At 56.2% G+C, this 18,246-nt stretch overlaps 2 protein-coding genes across 4 annotated transcripts; both read right to left on the bottom strand.

Moving 5' to 3' along the window:
* Positions 1-802: 802 nt before the first annotated feature.
* FDX2 (ferredoxin 2) lies at positions 803-1,856 on the bottom strand. Its single transcript, XM_068178812.1, has 4 exons — positions 1,728-1,856; positions 1,523-1,629; positions 1,171-1,258; positions 803-1,056 (listed from the first exon to the last, which is right to left on the bottom strand). Exons 1-4 carry the CDS (start codon positions 1,841-1,843, stop codon positions 900-902), a joined length of 468 nt encoding a protein of 155 aa, XP_068034913.1. The 5' UTR covers positions 1,844-1,856; the 3' UTR covers positions 803-899.
* Positions 1,857-5,856: 4,000 nt separating this feature from the next.
* On the bottom strand, positions 5,857-17,775 carry RAVER1 (ribonucleoprotein, PTB binding 1). 3 transcript variants are annotated; one of them, XM_068178883.1, is made up of 14 exons: positions 17,450-17,775; positions 16,794-16,860; positions 14,596-15,065; positions 13,140-13,331; positions 10,835-10,964; positions 10,658-10,752; positions 10,406-10,484; positions 9,318-9,487; positions 8,515-8,608; positions 8,290-8,360; positions 7,897-7,977; positions 7,669-7,797; positions 6,520-6,585; positions 5,857-6,446 (listed from the first exon to the last, which is right to left on the bottom strand). In XM_068178883.1, the coding sequence occupies exons 1-14, from the start codon at positions 17,693-17,695 to the stop codon at positions 6,300-6,302; spliced, it is 2,037 nt and encodes a 678-aa protein (XP_068034984.1). In that variant the 5' UTR covers positions 17,696-17,775; the 3' UTR covers positions 5,857-6,299. The 3 variants fall into 3 exon arrangements, with proteins under 3 accessions (XP_068034984.1, XP_068034985.1, XP_068034986.1); XM_068178884.1 differs by having other exon boundaries at positions 10,658-10,749; XM_068178885.1 differs by lacking the exon at positions 6,520-6,585.
* Positions 17,776-18,246: the final 471 nt, after the last annotated feature.

Below are 18,246 nucleotides of genomic sequence, written 5' to 3'. Positions count from 1 at the left end.
GGGGGGGCCCTTCCCTGGAGGGTCTGGGGGGGTTCAGGGGTGCCCTGAGGGGCCCGGTGGGGTTTGGGGGTGTCCCCAGGGGGTCAGTGGGGTTTGGGGGTGTCCCTGGGGCTCGGTGGGGTTTGGGGGTGTTCCCCAGGGGGTCAGTGGGGTTTGGGGGTATCCCCCTAAAGCCCTGGGGTGCCCCCAGGGTTTGGGGTCCCCCGCTCTCCGTGGGGTTTGGGGTTCCCCACTATCCGTGGGGTTTGGGGGTGTTTCCCAGGGGTTCGGGGGTTCCTCCAGGTGGTCAGTGGGGTTTGGGGGTGTCCCCCTCGTGTTTGGAGGCACCCCCAGGGGTTGGGGTCCCCCACTCTCAGCAGGGTTTGGGGTCCCCCGCTCTCCGTGGGGTTTGGGGGTGTTCCCAGTGGTTCGAGGGTTCCTCCAGGGGGTCAGCGGGGTTTGGGGGTGTCCCCCCGGGTTTGGGGGTGTCCCTAGGGGTTGGGGTCCCCTGCTCTCTGTGGGGTTTGGGGGTGCCAACAAGGGGTCAGTGGGGTTTGGGGGTGTCCCCCCGGGTTGGGGTCCCCCGCAGTCAGTGGGGTTTGGGGGTGCCAACAGGGGGTCAGTGGGGTTTGGGGGTGTCCCTAGGGGTTGGGGTCCCCTGCTCTCAGCGGGGGTTTGGGGTCCCCCGCTCTCTGTGGGGTTTGGGGGTGCCAACAGGGGGTCAGTGGGGTTTGGGGGTGTCCCCCGGTTTGGGGGTGTCTCCCCGGTTTGGGGGTGTCCCCCGGGGTTGGGGTCCCCCGCAGTCAGTGGGGTTTGGGGGTGAAAACAGGGGGTCAGTGGGGTTTGGGGGTGTCCCCCTCGGGTTTTGGGGGTGTCCCCCCGGTTTGGGGGGTGTCCCCCGGGGTTGGGGTCCCCCGCAGTCAGTGGGGTTTGGGGACGTGCCCGTCCACGTAGAAGTTGCGGCTGAGGCGGGGCAGGGCGATGCGCGCCCCCTCCAGCGCGGGGCTCAGCCGCACCTGGCAGCCCAGGCGCGAGTTCTCCCGCAGCAGCGGCGCCTGGTCCAGCAGGTCCTCCTCCCTGCGGGCACGGCCGCGCTCACCGGGGCTCCCCGGGGCTCACCGGGGCTCCCGGAGGGCTCGGGGAGCGGGCGCGGGGGCTGTCCCCGGGGGGGTTTGGGGGGGGGGCCCTTACCGCTCGTCCGGCGCCGGGAGCCGCCCCAGGTGGGGCTCACTGATGTAAACGTGGCAGGTGGAGCAGGCCAGCGAGGCCTCGCAGGCGCCTGCGGGAGCCGGGAGCGCCGTTAGCACCGGGACGGCCCCGGGAACGCCCCGGTAACACCGGGACACCCCCCGGAAGCGCTGTCAGCACCGAGACCCCCCCGCGGCAGCACCGGAACCGCCGCGGGACCCCTCTGTCAGTACCGGGAGCCACCCGGAACCCCGAGCGCTCTTCCCCAGGTTCCGTTCCCAGCCCCGGTCCCGGTCCCAACCCCGTTCCCGGTCCCGGTCCCGTTCCCAGTACCGCTCCCGTTCCCGCTGCCGACCCTCCAGCTCCAGCCCGTGCCGCTGCGCCAGGTGCAGCACGTTGTCGCCGACTCTGCCGCGCACCGGCACCTGCCGCCCCTCCCGGTCCACGAACACGACGTTAACCCTGGGGAAAGGTGGGGGGGGCACACGGCACCGGGCTCAGCACCGGCACTCGGCTCCGTTCCGGCGCCGCCGCCCCGGGAGGGCGCCCCCGGTACTCACACGGCGGCCTCGGGCTCCTCGGCCGCGGCGCCGCCGCCGCTGAGGCTGCGGGAGACGCCCCGGAGCAGCCGCCGCGTCACGGAGCCGCCGCTCGCCGCAGCCATGGGCGCCGCCATACTGGGCGCCACGTGACCGGCACCACGTGACAAGCACCGGGGCGGGGCCAGAGCCGGGAGTGGGCGGGGCCTGCGCTGGGTCCTCCGGGCCGGCCGCGAAACCGGGGGAAATTTGGGGAAATTGGGGAAATTTGGGGGGAAATGGGGGAAATTCGGGAAATTTGGGGGGAAATGGGGGAAATTTGGGAGAAATTGGGAAATTTGGGGGAAATGGGGGAATTTGGGGGGAAATTTGGGAAAAATGGGGGAAATTTTGGGGGGAAATGGGGAAATTAGGGGGAAATGGGGAATTTGGGGGGAAATTCGGAAAATTCGGGGGGAAATGGGGGAAATTTGGGGAAATGGGGGAAATTAGGGAGAAATTTGGGAAAAATGGGGGAAATTTGGGGGGAAATGGGGGAATTTTGGGGGGAAATGGGGGAAATTTGGGGGGAAATGGGGGAAATTTTGGGGAAATGGAATTTGGGGGGAAATTGGGAATTTTTGGGGGGAATTTGGGGGGAAATTGGGGAATTTTCGGGGGAAAATGGGGAATTTTGGGGGCAATGGGGGAAATTTGGGGGATTTTGGGAAATTGGGGGGGAAATGGGGGAAATTTGGGGGAAATTTGGGACATTTGGAGGGCAATGGGGGACATTTGGGGGAAATTGGGGAAATTTGGGGAAAATGGGGGAAATTTGGGGGAAATGGGGGAAATTTGGGGGAAATGGGGGAATTTTGGGGGGAAATGGGGGAAATTTTGGGGGAAATGGAATTTGGGGGGGAAATTGGGAAATTTTGGGGGAATTTTGGGGGGAAATTGGGGAATTTTCGGGGGAAAATGGGGAATTTTGGGGGGCAATGGGGGAAATTTGGGGGAAATGGGGAAATTGGGGGGGAAATGGGGGAAATTTGGGGAAAATTTGGGACATTTGGGGGGCAATGGGGGACATTTGGGGGGAAATTCGGAAAATTTGGGGGAAATTTGGGGGGAAATGGGGGGAATTTGGGGAAATTTTGGGGGAAATGGAATTTGGGGGGAAATTGGGGAAATTTTGGGGGGAAATGGGGGAATTTTGGGGGAATTGGGGAATTTTCGGGGGAAAATGGGGAATTTTGGGGGGCAATGGGGAAATTTGGGGGAATTTTGGGAAATTGGGGGGGGAAATGGGGGAAATTTGAGGGAAATTTGGGACATTTGGAGGGCAATGGGGGACATTTGGGGGAAATTGGGGAAATTTGAGGGAAATGGGGGAAATTTGGGGGGAAATTTGGGGGGAAATGGGGAAATTTGGGGAATTTTGGGGGGAAATGGAAATTTGGGGGAAATGGGGGAAATTTGGGGGGAAATGGGGGAAATCTGGGGTGTAATTGTGGAAATTTGGGGGAAATGGGGGAATTTTTGGGGGAAATTGGGGAATTTTGGGGGAAATTTGAGAATTTTGGGGGCAATGGGGGAAATTTGGGCGGAAATTTAGGAATTTTGGGGGAAATGGGGAAATCTGGGGGGAAATGGGGGGGATTTGGGGGGAAATCTGGGGGGAAATGGGGGAATGTGGGGGGAAATGGGGGAATTTTTGGGATTTGGGGGGTCCGGGGGGAGTTTAGGGGGGTCTGGCACGAGGAGGGCGCCCCTCTGATGGGGGAGGGCTGCGGGTGGTGTTTGGGGGGGGGTCAGGGGTGATTTTTTTGGGATTTTTGGGGTCTGGGGGGGGTTTTTTTGGGGGGTCCCTGCCGCAGTTTGGGGACACAGGATCAGCCCAAAATGGGGAGGGGGCGCAAGGGGCTCCCCCCCCAGCGTGAGGACGCAGCAGAAATAAGGAAACGACAGTGGAATGACCCCCAAAAAATTGGGGGGGGGGAGTAGAGCTATAAATAGAAGTTTATTTTTGGGGGGGCAGGGGGGGGACACAGCCCCCCAACCCCCGGACCCCCCCCTTACAGCAAAACCAGACAGAAAAAACCAGGGCAAAGAACTCAAATCCTGGGAAACGCCCCAAAAGAGAGACAAAAACCAAGGAGGGAGGAGGAAGATGAGGCGGATTAAAAACAAGAAGCAGCGTTGAATAAAAAGGCCGATTTTACCCCAAAAAAAACCAAAGAAAAGGAGCGGAAAACGGCAGCGGCTGCAGCTGTTAAAAAAGGGGGGGAAACGCAAAATAAAACCCAGCCAAAAAAATAAAAAATATACAAACAGCCTGTGAAATGTTTAAAGAGAGGGATTGGACCCCAAAAAAAAGGGAGAACCCCAAAGAAAAGGAAACCCCAAAAAAAGGGGGAACCCCAAAGAAAAAGGAAACCCCAAAAAAAGGAAACCCAAAAAAAGGGAGAACCCCAAAGAAAAGCTAACCCCAAAAAAAGGGAGAACCCCAAAGAAAAGGAAACCCCAAAAAAAGGAAACCCCAAAAAAAGGAGAACCCTAAAAAAAGGAAACCCCAAAAAAGGAGGAAAGCCCAAAAAAATAGGGAAAACTCCCCAAAAAAAGAGGGAAAAACCCTAAAAAAAAGGAAACCCCCCAAAAAAGGGGGAAAAACCCCCCAAAAAAGAGGAAAACTCCCCAAAAAAAAGAGGAAAAACCCTAGAAAAAGAGGAAAAAAAACCCCATAAAAGAGGAAAACCCCCCAAAAAAGAGGAGAAACCCCCCAAAAAAAGAGGGAAAAACCCTTAAAAAAAGAGGAAAATCCCCCCAAAAAGAGGAAAAAAACCCCAAAACAGAGGGAAAAACCCCCAAAACAGAGGGAAAAACCCCCAAAAAAGTGGAAAACCCCCCCCCAAAAAGAGGGAAAATCCCAAAAAAAGAGGAAACCCCCAAAAAAAGAGGAAACCCCAAAAAAGGGGGGGAGAAAACCCCCCTTAAAAAGGGGAAAAACCCCCAAAAAAGTGGGAAAACCCCCCCAAAAAAAGTGGGAACCCCCCCAAACAAAGAGGGAAAAACCACAAAAAAAGAGGAAACCCTAAAAAATGGGGGGAAAACACAAAAAAAAGAGGGAAAAACCCTAAAAAAAAAAGAGGAAACCCCCAAAAAGAGAGGAAAAACCCCAAAAAGAAGGGGGAAACCCCAAAAAAAGAGGAAAAAAACCAAAGAAAAAAGAGAAAACCCCAAAAAAAGAGGAAAAAACCCCAAAAAAAAGAAATAAAACCCCAAAAAAAAGGGAGAACCCCCCCCAAAAAAGAGGAAAAAACCCCCAAAAAGAGGAAAAAAACCCAAAAAAGAGGAAAAAAAACCCAAAAAAAGAAGGGGAAACCCTAAAAAATGGGAAAACGGGGAATCCCCCCCAGGAAAAGCCTGGGGATCCCTGAAATTTTGGGGTCCCCCCAGAGCAGCAGTTAAGGCAGGGAGCGTTTTTGGGGGGCTCCAGGGGCTGCTCTGGGCAGGGGGAGGCGGGGAAAGAGAAAAAAAATACCCCAAAATTGAGGGCATTGGCCCCAAATCCTGCAAGGGGCGTCAGGAACCCGAAAATCCTAAAAATCGCATCAAAAAACCCAAAAAAACCCCAAAAAAAACCCCAAAAAAGGCCAAAAAAAACCCAAAAAAAGGCCAAAAAAAGGCCAAAAAAACCCAAAAAAACCCAAAAAAAACCCCAAAAAAGCCCAAAAAAAGGCCAAAAAAAAGGCCAAAAAAGGCCAAAAAAACCCAAAAAAACCCCAAAAAAACCCAAAAAAAGCCCAAAAAAAGGCCAAAAAAGGCCTAAAAAAGGGAATAAAAAACGAAAAATAAGAAAAATAAAATCGTGCTGAAAATAAACGCAGGGTTGGGAGAGGATTTACAGATCGTGGGGTTTTTTTGGGAATTTTTTGGGTTTTTTTTCGAGTTTTTTTGGGATTTTTCTGGGGTTTTTGGGGGGATATTTCACGGTTTTATGGGGTTTCTTCGGGTTTTTTGGTGGATTTTTCTGGGGCTTCTTTGGGCTGATTTTTTGGGGGCTTTTTTGCTCTTTTTTTGAGGTTTTATGGGTTTTTTCAGGTTTTTTGGTGGATTTTTTGGGGTTTCTTTGGGCTGATTTTTTTGGGGTTTTTTTTGCTTTCCTTTGCAGTTTTATGGGTTTTTTCGATTTTTTTGGTGGATTTTTTGGGGCGATTTGGGTTTTTTTTTTTGCGGTTTTATGGGGTTTTTTGGTGGATTTTTTGGGGTTTGCTCGGGCTTCTTTGGGCTGATTTTTTGGGGTTTTTTTTTCGCTGTTTTTTGCGCTTTTATGGGGTTTTTTGGTGGATTTTTTGGGGTTTCTTCGGGCTTCTTTGGGCTGATTTTTTGGGGGTTTTTTCGCTGTTTTTTGCGCTTTTATGGGGTTTTTTGGTGGATTTTTTGGGGTTTCCTCGGGGTTCTTTGGGCTGATTTTTTGGGGTTTTTTCGCTGTTTTTTGCGCTTTTATGGGTTTTTTGGTGGATTTTTTTGGGGTTTCCTCGGGGTTGGTTTTTTTTGTTTGGTTTTTTTTGGGGATTTTTTTTTTTTTTAGCATTTTTTGGGAGTTTTTCCCCACTAAAATATCCTTTTCCTCTTCAGGTAGGAGTCGGCGTAGTGGCCCCCCAGGCCCTGGGAGTGCTGGCCCACGTAGGAGCCCTCGGGGCTGGGCTCCGGCGACGGCAGCAGGTGGGAGAAGCCCCTCTTGTGCCCCCCCAGGGGCGTCTGCAAAACACAATTTGGGGTCATTTCGGGGCCTTTCGGGGGGGTTTTGGGGGGTTTTTTTGGGGTCTGGTACCTTGGGGCGAGAGGCTGGGGGTGCCAAGGTGAGGATGGAGTCGGAGCTCGGGGGGATGGCGGCGGCCTGGGGGGGAAACGGGGAAAAAAGAGGAATTTTGGGGGGAAAAAAGAGGAATTTTGGGGGGAAAAAGAGGAATTTTTGGGGAAAAAAGAGGAATTTTTGGGGAAAAAAGAGGAATTTTTGGGGATTTGGAGGGGGTTTAAAGGGGTTTTAGGGAGATGTGAAGGGATTTTTAGGGGATTTGGAGAGGTTTTAGGGGGTTTGAAGGGGGTTTAAAGGAGTTTTAGGGAGATTTGGAGGGATTTTTGGGGTTTGAAGGGGGTTTAAAGGGTTTTTAGGGAAATTTGGAGGGATTTTGGGGGGTTTGAATGGGATTTAAAGGGGTTTTAGGGAGATTTGGAGGGATTTTTGGGGGTTTGAATGGGATTTAAAGGGGTTTTAGGGAGATTTGGAGGGATTTTTGGGGGTTTGAATGGGATTTAAAGGGGTTTTAGGGAGATTTGGGGGGATTTTGGGGGGATTGAAGGGGTTTTAGGGGGCTTGAAGGGGGTTTTAAGGGGATCTTGGAGGGATTTTAGGGGCTTTTTTGGGGGTTTTTAAAGGGGTTTAAAGGGATTTCAAGGGGTTTTAAAAGGGTTTTAAGGAGATTTTGAGGGATTTGAAGGGGTTTTAGGAGGTTTTAAGGGGTTTTATGGCGATCTTGAAGGGATTTTAGGGAGTTTGAAGGGGTTTTAAAGAGATTTTGATGAATTCTTAGGGATTTTAAGGAGTTTGTAAGGAATTTTTAGGGGTTTTAGGGGGTTTGAAGGGGTTTTAAAGGGATCTTGAAGGGATTTTAGGGGTTTTTAAAGGGATTTAAAGGGATCCTGAAGGGATTTTAGAGGGTTTTAAAAAGGTTTTAAGGAGATTCTAAGGATTTTTTAGGGATTTTAAGTGGATTTTAAGGAATTTTAAGAAATTCTAAGGGACTTTACAGGAAAAAAGAAGGTCTGGGGTTGAAACCATTAAAACGGAAGGGATTTTATGTGATTTTGATGGGATTTCAAGGAGATTTTAAGGGGATTTTGAGGGATTTTCAACAGATTTTTTGGGGATTGAAGGGAAAAAGGGCAGGGGGGCCCTGCAGAATTTGGGGAGGGGTCTCACCTTGCTGAGGTGGCTCTGCTTGAGCCCGGCCTGGAGGCCGCTGGTGAAGTAGGAACTGGGGGATCCTGAGAAAAAGGGGGGCACTGGGGGTCCCAAACCCCCCCTGTCCAACCCCGAGGAGGAGGAGACCTGCAAGGGGAGCACAGGCAGCTGCAAACCCCCCCAAAAAAACTGCCCAAAATGCCAAATTTCCATCCCCCAAATAAAAAAAAAAAAAGGGTTTTTAACCTTGTGCCTGCCGTGCCCGAAGCCCCCCAGGATGGATCCGGCGTGGTCGCGGGGCTGGGGGAAAATCCGGGAGCCCAAATCCTGGCCAGGAAAAAATCGGGGGGTTTAAACCTCAAATTCCCCCCAGATTCCCAGGAAAAATGAGGAGTTTGGGGGGAGTTTTTCTTTAATTCCCATGAATTTCTCCCATTCCCAGGAAAACCAGGATTTTGGGGGTGTTTTTCCCTCCAATTCCCATCAAAAATGGAGGTTTGGGGAGTTTTTTTCCCCTCGTTTCCTGGGAAAAAAGCAAGGGTCTCCAATTCCCAGGAAAATCAGGGATTTGGGGGTTTTTATCCCGAATCTGAACCTCCCCAGAATCTCCCAATTCCAACCCAAAAATTCCCCCCTCACCGGGAACTCCACGGCGAAGGCGTCGGGCGGGGGGGTCCCCAAAACTCCGGGTTTCACCTTAAACCCTTTCCCTGAAAAGAAGAATAAAAATAAAAATAAAAATTAAAAAAAAAAAAAAAAAAAAAAAAGCTGGGACTGGTTAAAAAGAGAGAAATCCACCCCCCCCCAAAAAAAAAAAAAAAGGGAAATTTCTGGAAAATGAAAGGGAATTTTCCTGGGACTCACCTGCCAGGCCGGGCGTGGGCAGGAGGCTCTGCAGGTTCAGGTAGGGATTGAGGGGGATCCTCAAATCTTTGGGGGGCTCCCCCAGGAGAGAGACCTGGGGGGAGGATTTTGGGGGGCTCAGGGGTGTCCCCGAGGGGGTTTGGGGGCATCTGGGGGCTCCACGGGGGATCAGGAAGCTCCCAGGGTTTGGGGGTCACATCACAGAATTTTGGGGGTCCCGCCCTGGATTTTTGGGGGTCCCAGGTGGAATTTTTGGGGGTCCCAACCCAGAATTTGGGGGTAAAACCCATCCCATTGTTATTGAAAGTCCCATCCCAGAATTTTGGGGTTCCAACCCGAATTTTTGGGGGTCCCAGGTGGAAATTTTGGGGGCCCCAACCCCGATTTTTGGGGGTCCCACCCCGGAATTTGGGGGTAAAGCCCATCCCATTGTTACTGGAGGTCCCATCCCAGAATTTTGGGGTCCCACCCCTGATTTTTGGGGATCCCACACTGGATTTTTTGGGGGGTCCCAGGTGGAACCACCCCAGAATTTGGGGGTAAAGCCCAGCCCATGGTTATTGAAAGTCCCATCCCAGAATTTTGGGGTCTCACTCCTGATTTTTGGGGATCCCACCCCGGATTTTTGGGGGGTCCCACGCTGTAATTTGGGGGTCTCACCCCGGAATTTGGGGGTGAAGCCCATCCCATGGTTATTGAAAGTCCCATCCCAGAATTTTGGGGTCTCACTCCTGATTTTTGGGGATCCCACCCCGGATTTTTGGGGGGTCCCACGCTGGGATTTGGGGCTGGGGGATGCTCACCGTGGGGGCTCCGCTCTCGCCCTGCTGGGATTTGGGGATGGGTTTGGGGACGGCCCCGAGGCCTGGGGGGGTCCCCGGGGGTCCCAGCGCCGCCTTCTCCTGCGCCAGGAACGAGGCCAGGACCGGGGACTTCCCGCGGGCCTGGGCCATGTCCCCGGGCACGGGAGCACCTGGAAAAGGGGCATGGATTTGGGACAGGGCTCCCAGCCGGAGCTGGCAGCAGCTCCCCAAAAAATGAAAGCGTCTGGGGGAGGTGGGAGCGGGGAGGAAAAGGGGAGAAAAACCGGGAGAAGCGCTCAAGACAGGGGGAAAAACAAGTGGGCTTGGGGGACACAGCAGAATGCCTCTTTTCCCACCCAGATTTCCCTTTTCCCACCCAAATCCGGCTTTTCCTGCCCAAATCCCCCTTCCTGCCCGCCCAAATCCCCCCTTTCCCACCCAAATCCCCCTTTTCCCACCCAAATCCCCCTTTCTCCCCCAAATCCCCTTTTCCCCCCCAAATTCCCCTTTTCCTACCCGGATTTCCCTTTTCCCACCCAAATCTGTCTTTTCCTACCCAAATTCCCCTTTTCCCACCCGGATTTCCCTTTTCCCACCCAAATCTGACTTTTACCACCCAAATCCCCCTTTTCCCACCGGGATTTCCCTTTTCCCACCCAAATCCAGCTTTTCCCACCCAAATCCCCCCTTCCCCCCCAAAATCCCCCTTTTCCCACCTGGATTTCCCTTTTCCCACCCAAATCCCCCTTTTCCCACCCAGATTTCCCTTTTCCCACCCAAATCTGACTTTTCCTACCCAAATCCCCCTTTTCCCACCCAGATTTCCCTTTTCCCACCCAAATCCAGCTTTTCCCACCCAAATCCCCCCTTCCCCCCCAAAATCCCCCTTTTCCCACCTGGATCTCCCTTTTCCCACCCAAATCTGTCTTTTCCTGCCCAAATCCCTCTTTCCCCCCGCCAAATCTGAATTGTCCTCCCCTCAAATTCCCCTTTGCCCCCCAAATCCGGATTTTCCTCCCCCCAAATCCACACCCAGAGGGGAAAACCCCTCAGGTGAGGCTCCAGGTGCGCCGGAATTCCGGCTTTACCTGAGGGAATCTCCCCCAGGAGCTTCCCGGGGGGCTGGGCCAGCGAGCTCAGCGGGGAATCGCCCAGAATTCCCGGTTTCTGGAAGGAGAAAGGGAGGAAAACGCCCTGAAAAGTGAGATTGTCCCTCCAAAAAAAAAAAATAAAGAAACCCCCCGGGAAGAAATTATCCGTGGAAAAAAAAAAATCCTACGGAAACGCCTGGTGGAAAGAAAGAGCAAAATTCCAGGAGAAATCCGGGAATTGCAGCCTACCTGGGCCTGGCTGTGCAGAGCCAGCTGGAGCAGAGCCGTGGAAAGCGCCGGGTTGGGCACCAGGGGAAGGGAGGGAGCAGCTCCCAAAATTCCTGCTGGGAACAGGAGGAGGGGGAAGCTCCGGTGACGCGGAAATTCCCGAGAGCTGCCGGTTTTTTGGCGGGATTCCCGGCTTACCCTGCTTGGCGCCCAGGGCGCCGGGGAGCAGGGGGTTGAGCAGGAGCTGCAGCGACGCGGGGTTCCCGAGGCTGCCCAGGATCTGGAGGAGGTTGGGCTCCGGGAGCAGCCCCTTGCCACGGTTCAGCGCCTGGGAGAGCGGCAAACGGGAATTCCGGGGGGAAGCGGCTGGGGTTGGGGCTGGGAATGGGGGTTGGGGTTTGGGGGTTGGGATTTGGGGGTTGGGAATGGGGGTTGGGGGTTGGGAATGGGGGTTGGGGGTTGGGATTTGGGTGTTGGAAATGGGGTTTGGGGGTTGGGATTTGGGGGTTGGGGGTTGGGAATGGGGTTTGGGGGTTGGGAATGGGGGTTGGGGGTTGGGATTTGGGGGTTGGAAATGGGGGTTGGGGGTTGGGATTTGGGGGTTGGGAATGGGGGTTGGGGGTTGGGATTTGGGGGTTGGGAATGGGGGTTGGGGGTTGGGATTTGGGGGTTGGGAATGGGGGTTGGGGGTTGGGATTTGGGGGTTGGAAATGGGGTTTGGGGGTTGGGGTTGGAAATGGGGGTTGGGGGTTGGGATCTGGGGGTTGGGGGTTGGGAATGGGGGTTGGGAATGGGGTTTGGGGGTTGGAAATGGGGTTTGGGGGTTGGGATTTGGGGGTTGGGAATGGGGTTTGGGGGTTGGGGTTTAGGACCTGGGGGTTGGGATTTGGGGGTTGGGATCTGGGATTTGGGGGTTGGGGTTTGGGATCTGGGGGTTGGGATCTGGGGTTTGGGGGTTGGGATGTGGGGCTGGGGTCTGGGATTTGGGGTTTGGAAATGGGGTTTGGGGGTTGGGATTTGGATCTGGGGTTTGGGGGTTGGGATCTGGGGGTTGGGATCTGGAGTTTTTGATCCCGGGTGATCCCTGCAGGATCCCAGCTCTCAGCACGAGCACAACTCCCAAAAATCTCATGGCGAGGCAGGGAGGAACAACGGGAGGATGAGGATGAGGATGAGGGTGAGGGTGAGGATAAGGGCGAGGATGAGAGTGGCAATGAGGATGAGGATGGGGATGAAGATGAAGGCGAGAATGGGGATGAGAGAGACAATGAGGACGAGGATGAAGATAACGATGAGGATGAAGGATAAGGTTAAGGCTGAAGGTAATGATGAGGATGAGAACGAGGATGAAGAGGAGGGTGAGGATGAGGATGGGGACGAAGATGAAGGTGAGAATGAGAATTGGAGTGATGATGAGGATGAGAATGAAGATAATGAGGAGGATGAGGGTGAAGATAAGAATAAGTTTAAGGCTGAAGATAACGATGAGAACGAGGGTGACGATGAGGATGAGGATGAAGATGAAGGTGAGAATGGAGATGAGAGTGACAACGAGGATGAGGATGAAGATAATGACAAGGATGAAGATAAGAACAATCTTAAGGCTGAAGGTAAGGATGAGAACGAGGGTGCCAGCGAGGAGGAGGATGATGATGAGAATGATGATGAAGATAAGGATGAGGCTGAAGGTAACGATGAGGATGAGAACAAGGAAGAGAAGGAGGGTGAGGATGAGGATGAAGATAAGAATAAAGTAAAGGCTGAAGGTAACGATGAGGATGAGAAAGAGGGTGCCAGCGAGGAGGAGGATGAAGATAAGGATAAAGTAAAGGCTGAAGGTAAGGATGAGAACGAGGGTGAGGGGGAGGGTGAGGATGAGGTTTGGGATGAGGATGAAGATAAGGATGGGAATGAAGATGAAGGTGACAATGAGGACAAGGGCGAGAACAATGACAATGAGGGTGAGGATGAAGATAAGAATAAACTTAAGGCTGAAGGTAAGGATGAGAACGAGGGTGCCAGCGAGGAGGAGGATGAAGATTAAGAATAAACTTAAGGCTGAAGGTAACGATGAGAATGAGGGTGAGGGGGAGGGTGAGGATGAGGTTTGGGATGAGGATGAAGATAAGGATGGGAATGAAGATGAAGGTGACAATGAGGACAAGGGCGAGGACAATGACAATGAGGGTGAGGATGAGGATGAACATAAGAATAAACTTAAGGCTGAAAGGAAGGGATGAGAACGAGGGTGCCAGCGAGGATGAGGATGAAAATTAAGAATAAACTTAAGGCTGAAGGTAACGAGAACGAGGGTGCCAGCGAGGAGGAGGATGAAGATTAAGAATAAACTTAAGGCTGAAGGTAAGGATGAGAACGAGGGTGCCAGCGAGGAGGAGGATGAAGATTAAGAATAAACTTAAGGCTGAAGGTAAGGATGAGAACGAGGGTGCCAGCGAGGAGGAGGATGACGGCGAGGATGAGGATGATGGCGAGCAGGGCTCACCGTGGCCTGCGCGGCGATCAGCGCGGCCAGCATGCTGGGGCCGGACGGGCCGGGCGCGCAGAAGGACACGCGGATGTGCTGCCCGGCCAGGGGGAAGCCGTCCGTGGCCAGCTGGGCTCGCTCGGCCGCCTCCGGGGACTCGAACTCCAGCACGGCGAAGCCCTTGGGCTGCCCGTCCTGCCCGTAGGCCAGCTGGGGACAGCGGGGACAGTGAGGGGACAAACAGGGCGAGCAGAGGGGGGCACGCCCCGCCCTGACCCCCAAACCCGCCCTGCCTCCGTGGATGTCGCCGGTCTGCCTAAAGGAGTCATCCCCAAATCCTTCCCAGATGGCCAAACCTCCTCCTTCTCCCTAAATCCAGCCTTCATCCCCTAATCCCGCCCTCATCCCCAATCCCCTCAACGCCCACTAAATTCCTGCTCCATCCCCACACCTCGGAGCCCACCTGGCAGAAGGAGGGCGTGCACGTCCCCTCGAACGCCCCGCGCAGCCCCCGCAGGTCGCAGGAGCCCCGGGGCAGCCTGTCGACTGTCCTCCCTCACCCCAAACCCCTCTCTGAGCCCCCCAAAGCCCCTCTGTGACCCCAAACCCCATCAAACCCCCCCAGAATCCCTCTCTGACCCCTCAAAACCCCTCTCTGACCCCCCAAACCCCTCTCTGACCCCCCAAAACCCCTCTCTGACCCCCCAAAACCCCTCTCTGACCCCCCAAACCCCTCTCAGACCCCACCTGGCAGAAGGAGGGCGCGCAGGTGCCCTCGAACGCCCCGCGCAGCCCCCGCAGGTCTCAGTAGCCCCGGGGCAGCCTGTCCACCGTCCTCCCTCACCCCAAACCCCTCTCTGAGCCCCCCAAACCCCCCAAAAACCCCTCTCTGACCCCCCAAAACCCCTCTCTGACCCCCCAAAACTCTCTCAGACCCCACCTGGCAGAAGGAGGGCATGCATGTCTCCTGGAACGCCCCGCGCAGCGCCCACAGGTCGCAGGAGCCCCGGGGCAGCCTGTCCACTGTCCTCCCTCACCCACACCCCTCTCTGAGCCCCCCAAAGCCCCTCTGTGACCCCAAACCCCATCAAACCCCCCCAGAACCCCTCTCTGACCCCTCAAAACCCCTCTCTGACCCCACCTGGCAGAAGGAGGGCGTGCACGTCCCCTCGAACGCCCCGCGCAGCCCCCGCAGGTCTCAGTAGCCCCGGGGCAGCCTGTCCACCGTCCTCCCTCACCCCAAACCCCTCTCTGAGCCCCCCAAACCCCCCAAAAACCCCTCTATGACCCCCCAAAACCCCTCTCTGACCCCCCAAACCCCTCTCTGACCCCACCTGGCAGAAGGAGGGCGCACAGGTGCCCTCGAACACCCCGCGCAGCCCCCGCAGGTCTCAGTAGCCCCGGGGCAGCCTGTCCACCGTCCTCCCTCACCCCAAACCTCTCTCTGACCCCCCAAACCCCTCTCTGACCCCACCTGGCAGAAGGAGGGCGCGCAGGTGCCCTCGAACACCCCGCGCAGCGCCTGCAGGTCGCAGAAGCCCCGGGGCAGCCGGTCCACGCAGAGGCAGCGTGAGTGCAGCAGCTCGGGGCTGAGCTGCGCCGCGTCCGTCCAGTGCACGTGCAGGGCGCGCGTGCCCAGCTGCTTGCCCAGCAGCTCGGAGCGCGCCCGCGCCGCCGCGTCCTTCTTCATGAACTCCACGAAGCCGTAGCCCTTGGAGTGGCCCGTGGCCCGGCTGTAGACCAGGAAGCAGCGCTCCAGGCTGCCGAAGGGCCGCAGCAGCTCCTCGAACTGCGGCTGCGTCAGCAGGCGCGGCAGGTTGGCCACGCACAGCACGGCCTCCGTGGGCTGCAGCTGCACCCGCAGCTGCCGCTGCCGCAGCGTGCAGCCGTGGAAGCGCTCGATGGCCGAGGCCGCCTGCTCGGCCGTCAGCAGCGTGACGAAGGCTGCGGGGGGAGAGAGGGGTTGGGAACGGGGGGAAATGGGGTTTGGGAATGGGGTTTGGGAATGGGGAGAATGGGGGGAATGGGGTTTGGGAATGGGGGAATGGGGTTTGGGAATGGGGTTTGGGAATGGGGTTTGGGAACGGGGGGAATGGGGTTTGGGAATGGGGGAATGGGGTTTGGGAATGGGGAGAATGGGGGGAATGGGGTTTGGGAACGGGGGGAAATGGGGTTTGGGAATGGGGGGAACGGGGGGAAATGGGGTTTGGGAGCGGGGGGAACGGGGGGAAATGGGGTTTGGGAATGTGGGGAATGGGGTTTGGGAATGGGGAGAATGGGGGGGAACGGGGGGGAATGGGGTTTGGGAGTGGGGAGAATGGGGGGAAATGGGGTTTGGGAATGGGGGGAACGGGGGGAGATGGGGTTTGGGAATGGGGGGAACGGGGGGAGATGGGGTTTGGGAGCGGGGGGGAAATGGGGTTTGGGAATGGGGTTTGGGAGTGGGGGGAACGGGATTTGGGAATGGGGGGAGAACGGGGGGAAATGGGGTTTGGGAATGTGGGGAATGGGGTTTGGGAATGGGGAGAATGGGGGGGAACGGGGGGGAATGGGGTTTGGGAGTGGGGGGAACGGGGTTTGGGAGTGGGAGGAATGGGGGGGAACAGGAGGAAATGGTGTTTGGGAATGGGGGGAACGGGGGGAGATGGGGTTTGGGAATGGGGAAAACAGGGTTTGGGAACGGGGTTTGGGAGTGGGGGGAACAAGGGGAGAATGGGGAGAAATGGGGTTTGGGAATGGGGAGAGAAATGGGGTTTGGAAGTGGGGGGAAACGGGGTTTGGGAATGGGGGGAGAACAGGGGAGAAATGGGGTTTGGGAATGGGGGGAGAAGTGGGAGAAATGGGTTGGGAATGGGGGGGGAAATGGGGGGAGAACGGGAGTTTGGGAATGGGGGAGAAATGGGGTTGGGAATGGGGGGAAAACGGGGGGAAACAGGGTCGGGAACAGGGTTGGGAATGGAGAGGGTTAATGGAGGAATCAGGGGAGAAATGGGGTTGGGAACGGGGGGAGAACAGGGGGAAACGGGGCCGGGAACAGGGTTGGGAATGGAGGGGAATCATGGAGAAATGGGGATGAGAATGGGGGGAATTGTGGAGAAACGGGGATGGGAATGGGGGAGGGAGTCCTCCCAAGACTGGGCTTGGGAAAGGATCCATGGAAAAAGGGGTTTGGGAATGGGGAGAATCCCTGGAGAAGGGGGATTTGGGTTAGGGGGACAACGGGCTTTGGGAAAGGGAAAGAATTCCTGGGAAAAGGGGGGCTTGGAATGGAAGAGCGTCCCAGGCTGCTCCCTGATTTCCCAGGGATCCGGGGCCGATCCCGGGGCCGATCCCAGGACTGATCCTGGGATCCCGGGGCTGATCCCGGGGCCGATCCCAGGGCTGATCCCCAGATCCCGGGGCTGATCCCGGGGCTGATCCCCGGAATCCAGGGCCGATCCCGGGGCTGATCCCCGGATCCCGGGGCTGATCCCGGGGCTGATCCCTGGATCCCAGGGCCGATCCCAGGGCTGATCCCCGGAATCCAGGGCCGATCCCGGGGCTGATCCCCAGATCCCGGGGCTGATCCCGGGGCTGATCCCCAGATCCCGGGGCTGATCCCGGGGCTGATCCCAGGGCTGATCCCAGGGCTGATCCCCGGATCCCGGGGCCGATCCCGGGGCCGCTCCTCACCGGTTCCCTTGTACTTGTCCACGAAGCAATACTTGAGCTCGTAGTCCTTCAGCAGCTCGTGGATATCCTGGGGAAGAAAGCCGGGATTTTCCATGGAGATGGGGGAAAGCAGCGCGGGGGTCACAGGGAAGGAAGGAGCCTTTCCCACTGCCGAGGAATCCCCAATTCCCGGGGAGTCCCGGGGGCCGGCTCAGGATCCTCCCGCTGGCCCCAGTTTGACGCTCCAGGCTTTATCCCAGGATTTATTCCCTCGGGACACCTCGGGAAGCTCCAGCTCCTCCTCCTCCTCCTCCCAGACCGGATCGTCCGGCTCCAGCCTTTGCCCTTCCCGAAATAATTCCCAACCTTCGGCCTCGGGGCGATGATTTCACGCCCGGGACCGGGACCGGAAAAACGCACCCCGGGGGGGCCGCGGGAATTCCAGGCGGGAATTCCAGGCGGATCTTTGGGGGATTTCGGGTTTTTGGGAAAAAAAAAAAAAAAAAATATTTGGAGGCAGAGAAGGGAAAGGTTGGGAAGGAAGGGAGATCCGGGATGGACTTGGGGCTCCGGCCCCGGTTCCCCGCTCAGTGCCCGCATTCCCATTCCCGATCCCTCCGTTCCTCTCGCCGGTTTCCCCTCCTTCCCCCCACCCCCGTTCCCGGTTCTGCCCTCACCTGGTTGCTCACATCCGCCGGTAAGCCGCGGATCAGCACCTTCCGCCGGTTGCGGAACTGCCGCTCGCTGTGCTCCAGGCGGCTCCGCACCTCGGCCGGGTCCAGCGGCGGCAGCTCCTCCTCGGGAGCCAGGCTGGGCCCCGCCGGTGGCTCCGCTCCGGGCCCGGGCCCGGCCCCGCTCACCGACAGCGCCGCCGCCATCTTGGCCCCGCCACCGCCCGCCACGCCAACAACGCGCCTTCTCATTGGAGGAAAGGCCGGCCCCGAGTATCCGAGGCAGGGATTGGATGGCGTGGATAAACACGGCGGATGAGCCGGCGGTTGCTATTGGGCGGGAGGGAGGGATCGTTGTGTCCGCGGCTGGGATTGGGCGATAGCAGGCGAGCCCCCAAGATGGCGGGATCCTATTGGTTGGTTCTGTTGGCACGTTGAACGGCGCGAAACATCCCAAATAGAGACCCCGAAAAAACCGAAATAGACCCAAAAATAACCCAAAAATAACCCGAATAGATCCCAAAATACCCCAAATAGAGACACCAAAATAACCCAAATAGACCCCAAAATATCCCAAATACAGGCCCCAAAATAACCCAAACAGGGACCCCGAAATAACCCAAATAGAGACCCGAAATAACCCGAACAGACCCAAAATTAACGCAAATAGACCCAAAAAACAGCAAATAGACCCCAAATAACCCAAATAGACCCAAAATTAACCCAAATAGACCCAAAAAACAGCAAATAGACCCCAAATACCCCCAAAATAACCCAAATAAACCCCAAAATAACCCAAGTAA

This window comes from Anomalospiza imberbis, unplaced genomic scaffold, assembly GCF_031753505.1.
Source record: "Anomalospiza imberbis isolate Cuckoo-Finch-1a 21T00152 unplaced genomic scaffold, ASM3175350v1 scaffold_61, whole genome shotgun sequence".
Taxonomy (NCBI): domain Eukaryota; kingdom Metazoa; phylum Chordata; class Aves; order Passeriformes; family Viduidae; genus Anomalospiza; species Anomalospiza imberbis.
The sequence above is the reverse complement of the archived record's forward strand: the minus strand, read 5'-3'. Positions and strand labels throughout refer to the sequence as shown.

Excerpts from the sequence above, each read along its gene's own strand:
- FDX2 (XM_068178812.1), bottom strand. The coding sequence starts at position 1,843 with ATGGCGGCGCCCATGGCTGCGGCGAGCGGCGGCTCCGTGACGCGGCGG. Across the intron at positions 1,630-1,727 it reads GAGGAGCCCGAGGCCGCCGT|GGTTAACGTCGTGTTCGTGG; the intron begins GTGAGTACCGGG and ends ACCTTTCCCCAG. Across the intron at positions 1,259-1,522 it reads GCACGGGCTGGAGCTGGAGG|GCGCCTGCGAGGCCTCGCTG; the intron begins GTCGGCAGCGGG and ends CGGCTCCCGCAG.
- RAVER1 (XM_068178883.1), bottom strand. The coding sequence starts at position 17,695 with ATGAGAAGGCGCGTTGTTGGCGTGGCGGGCGGTGGCGGGGCCAAGATG. Across the intron at positions 16,861-17,449 it reads CGGCGGATGTGAGCAACCAG|GATATCCACGAGCTGCTGAA; the intron begins GTGAGGGCAGAA and ends TTTCTTCCCCAG. Across the intron at positions 8,609-9,317 it reads GCGAGAGCGGAGCCCCCACG|GTCTCTCTCCTGGGGGAGCC; the intron begins GTGAGCATCCCC and ends TCCTCCCCCCAG.